Source organism: Myotis yumanensis, unplaced genomic scaffold (genome assembly GCF_028538775.1).
Source record: "Myotis yumanensis isolate MYYU_CA2020_CCGP unplaced genomic scaffold, mMyoYum1.0.hap1 SCAF_10, whole genome shotgun sequence".
Taxonomy (NCBI): domain Eukaryota; kingdom Metazoa; phylum Chordata; class Mammalia; order Chiroptera; family Vespertilionidae; genus Myotis; species Myotis yumanensis.
Genome location: NW_027223761.1, coordinates 41,369,439 through 41,372,611, shown reverse-complemented (window position 1 = coordinate 41,372,611; position 3,173 = coordinate 41,369,439). Strand labels below are relative to the sequence as shown.

General features: G+C 34.6%; 1 protein-coding gene across 1 annotated transcript; it reads left to right on the top strand.

The window, feature by feature from the left end:
* Nucleotides 1-936, top strand: LOC139018145 (olfactory receptor 52J3). Its single transcript, XM_070426788.1, has one exon. It carries the CDS (start codon nucleotides 1-3, stop codon nucleotides 934-936), a length of 936 nt encoding a protein of 311 aa, XP_070282889.1.
* The last annotated feature ends 2,237 nt before the right edge of the window (nucleotides 937-3,173 follow it).

Genomic DNA, 3,173 nt, shown 5'->3' with positions numbered 1-3,173 from the left:
ATGTTTTATCACAACAGGAGCCTTTTTCACCCAGCCACATTTTTCCTCATTGGAATCCCAGGTCTGGAAGAGGTCCATGCCTGGATCTCCCTGCCTTTCTGCTCTGTTTACCTGGTGGCTTTAGTGGGCAATGCCACAATTCTGCTGGTCATCAAGACCAAGCAGACCTTCCGGGAGCCTATGTTCTACTTTCTGGCCATCCTTTCAACAGTTGATTTGGCCCTTTCTACAACCTCTGTGCCCCGGATGCTGGGTATCTTCTGGTTTGATGCACACGAGATTAACTTTGGAGCATGTGTGGTCCAGATGTTTTTGATTCATGCCTTCACTGGCATGGAGGCCGAGGTCCTGATGGTCATGGCCTTTGACCGTTATGTGGCAATCTGTGCTCCACTCCACTACACCACCATCTTAACAGCCCGGGTGCTGGTGGGCATGGGTTTATACATTGTAATTCACCCAGTCCTACTCACACTTCCCATGATCTATCTCATCTACCGCCTGCCCTTTTGTCAGGCTCGAATAATAGCTCATTCCTACTGTGAGCACATGGGCATTGCAAAGTTGTCTTGTGGAAACATCCGTATCAATGCTATCTATGGGCTCTTTGTAGTCTCTCTCTTTCTTATGAACCTGGTTCTAATTGGCGTTTCCTACATTTACATTCTCCGTGCTGTCTTTCGCCTCCCATCGCAGGATGCACGGCTAAAAGCCCTAAGCACGTGTGGATCCCATGTTGCAGTCCTCTGTGTTTTCTATATTCCCTCAGTCTTTTCTTTCCTCACGCACCGATTTGGACACAACATACCGCAGTATATCCACATTCTTGTTGCCAACCTCTACTTGGTCATTCCACCCTCACTCAACCCCATCATTTATGGTGTGAGGACCAAACAGATACGAGAGCAAGTGCTCCATGTCTTTATTAAAAAATAGGGACTTCTACCTCCTTTGTTTAGCAAGCATTTTGATTCAGCAAGCAAAATTGGTGTGTTCTTCTCAGAAAGACATTTCTCTGCCTAAAGTTAGTTATGCTAAATTACATTCCAGGGAATTTGATCTGGCTCCTTATTAAGTCTATCATGTGAAAAATCCTCATCATATTTAAATTTCAAGGACCAATTCCCATTGTGGAAGCAAGAACTGTTTGTATTATTTCACTTTGAGTGACAGTGAAGAGTCCAAGCAATGACCATGTCATCATTACATTTGTTAACCTTGTTTTCCCCCTCAAATTGTTGTTGTATATTGTCCCTTAGTTTAAAAAAAGACAAGAAAACACAACATATAACAAATACATTTCTTCTCACAACACAGACATAAAAATATTATTATAATTTATTTATCTTAAATGTTATTTTTAATCAAACACGTGAGACATCTGAGTTGAAATGACCTATGACTATTACCCCAGTTTGGATCCACTATTTTTCTTATCCTCAGAGACTAGAATGACTATCACAGGTTGTTGTGTTTTTTTTTTGGTCAGTCTTAGAGTTTGAATTTATCATTTCAAATTCAAACATTTTGGTGGGAAAGTGGATTGGAATTGTAAAATTTAATGAATGTAAAGGGTAATTTACTGTATATCATTTGATAGCTAATTGTTTTATTAAATATTAAGTTTAGAGATCCATGTATCCTGATACCTTTGGGATATAGTTATTTTCTTTTAAAATGTAACAAAATCTTTCATTTATCTTATCTTTTGATATGTATAAGAATTTGGTATTTTTAATTTAGGATTAATGTTGTAACATTTTTATGAATAGTATTTGTGCATATTTGAAAAATTTCTGAAGGTTCTACAATTAGAGGTAGAATTGTTAGGTACTAAGTTACTGATTAAGTCATGTTCTTGCTTTCTTGTATTGTGTTTTGTACTTACTATAATTTCCAAATTTTCTGCCCAGTTTTTTTTAAAAGTTCATTGCATGTGTTTTTGAGTACACTTAACATATTAACATTTTCCTATAAAGTCTTTATATTTAATACTTTATATTCATATAATAAATTACATTTTTAAAGAAATTACACTGATTATTGTACCTATTCCATAACCTTCTATCTCCTTTATATGTAGGGTGGGTTTCTGCATAGTTTTATTATATGTCAACACCCCAACATCTATTTTATTATTGTTTTTGTGTGCATGTGTGAGCATATATGTGTGTTAATTTTTACATTTAATTCTAATATAACTGCAATTTGTTTTTTGTGTAAAGTATAAGAAAATTAAATACTTTTGTTTCTATTTTAATATGTTTTATAATATAATTGGCTTAATAATTAAGCACTTCAGAACTGTTTTTATTCTTTCTTAACATCAAATTTGTTTATGTACAAGAGTCAGCTTTTTATTAATATAGTCAGCTTACCTGTTTATTCTTCAACCAGTATCATGATGTCTTGATCAAATATATTTTAATAACTTTTAGAGCTGATTATCCTATAATGTTCCCATTCTCCTTTTGTTCTTTATAATAATTTATGAAAAAATGTTGTCATTTTGCTATCGTTAAAAACAAATGGAGTTTTGAGTTTATTCCTTGGTTCATTTATTATCAATCAATTAAATGATACATGTATTTCTTTAAATATTCACTGAGAATTAATTTTGCCCCTCATTTGGATAAGCACAAATGATAAAATGTCCCTTGGTGAAATGTCCCAGCACTCTGTTTCTTAGATTCTCTTCCCTCTACATGTCCAGTGTAGAGTGGGCACATGAAAAGTATACATAAGCTGTGGGAGCAAATGTCAAACAGCAGCCATTGTTTTCTGTAGTTTAGGAGCTTTGTTTATGGCAGGGATAGATCAACACAGTAAAACTAGAAGTCTTCTTGATTTTTCTCTGAAGTAACTGCCATTATTTGCCAAAATAAGTGTTCACTGATGAAAGAAAAATACTTAGACTTTTGGGATTTGTTAGATAAAACTTCTGAGATGAAGCAAACTAGCTATTCAAAAAGCACAATTCCATATTGCTCTCCAGTTAGAATAAGTCTTATGAAAGCCAGATGACAATTGGTGTTTTGGGTAAAGTATGCCTCACAAAAGTTCTGATGGTTTTGCACAAAGAATTTCTCATCTCCAGTTCCTAAGAGTAAATGACTCTAATATCTACTTTAAATTCATCCATTTTCCCTCTACACATGCAAAAAATTACTTTT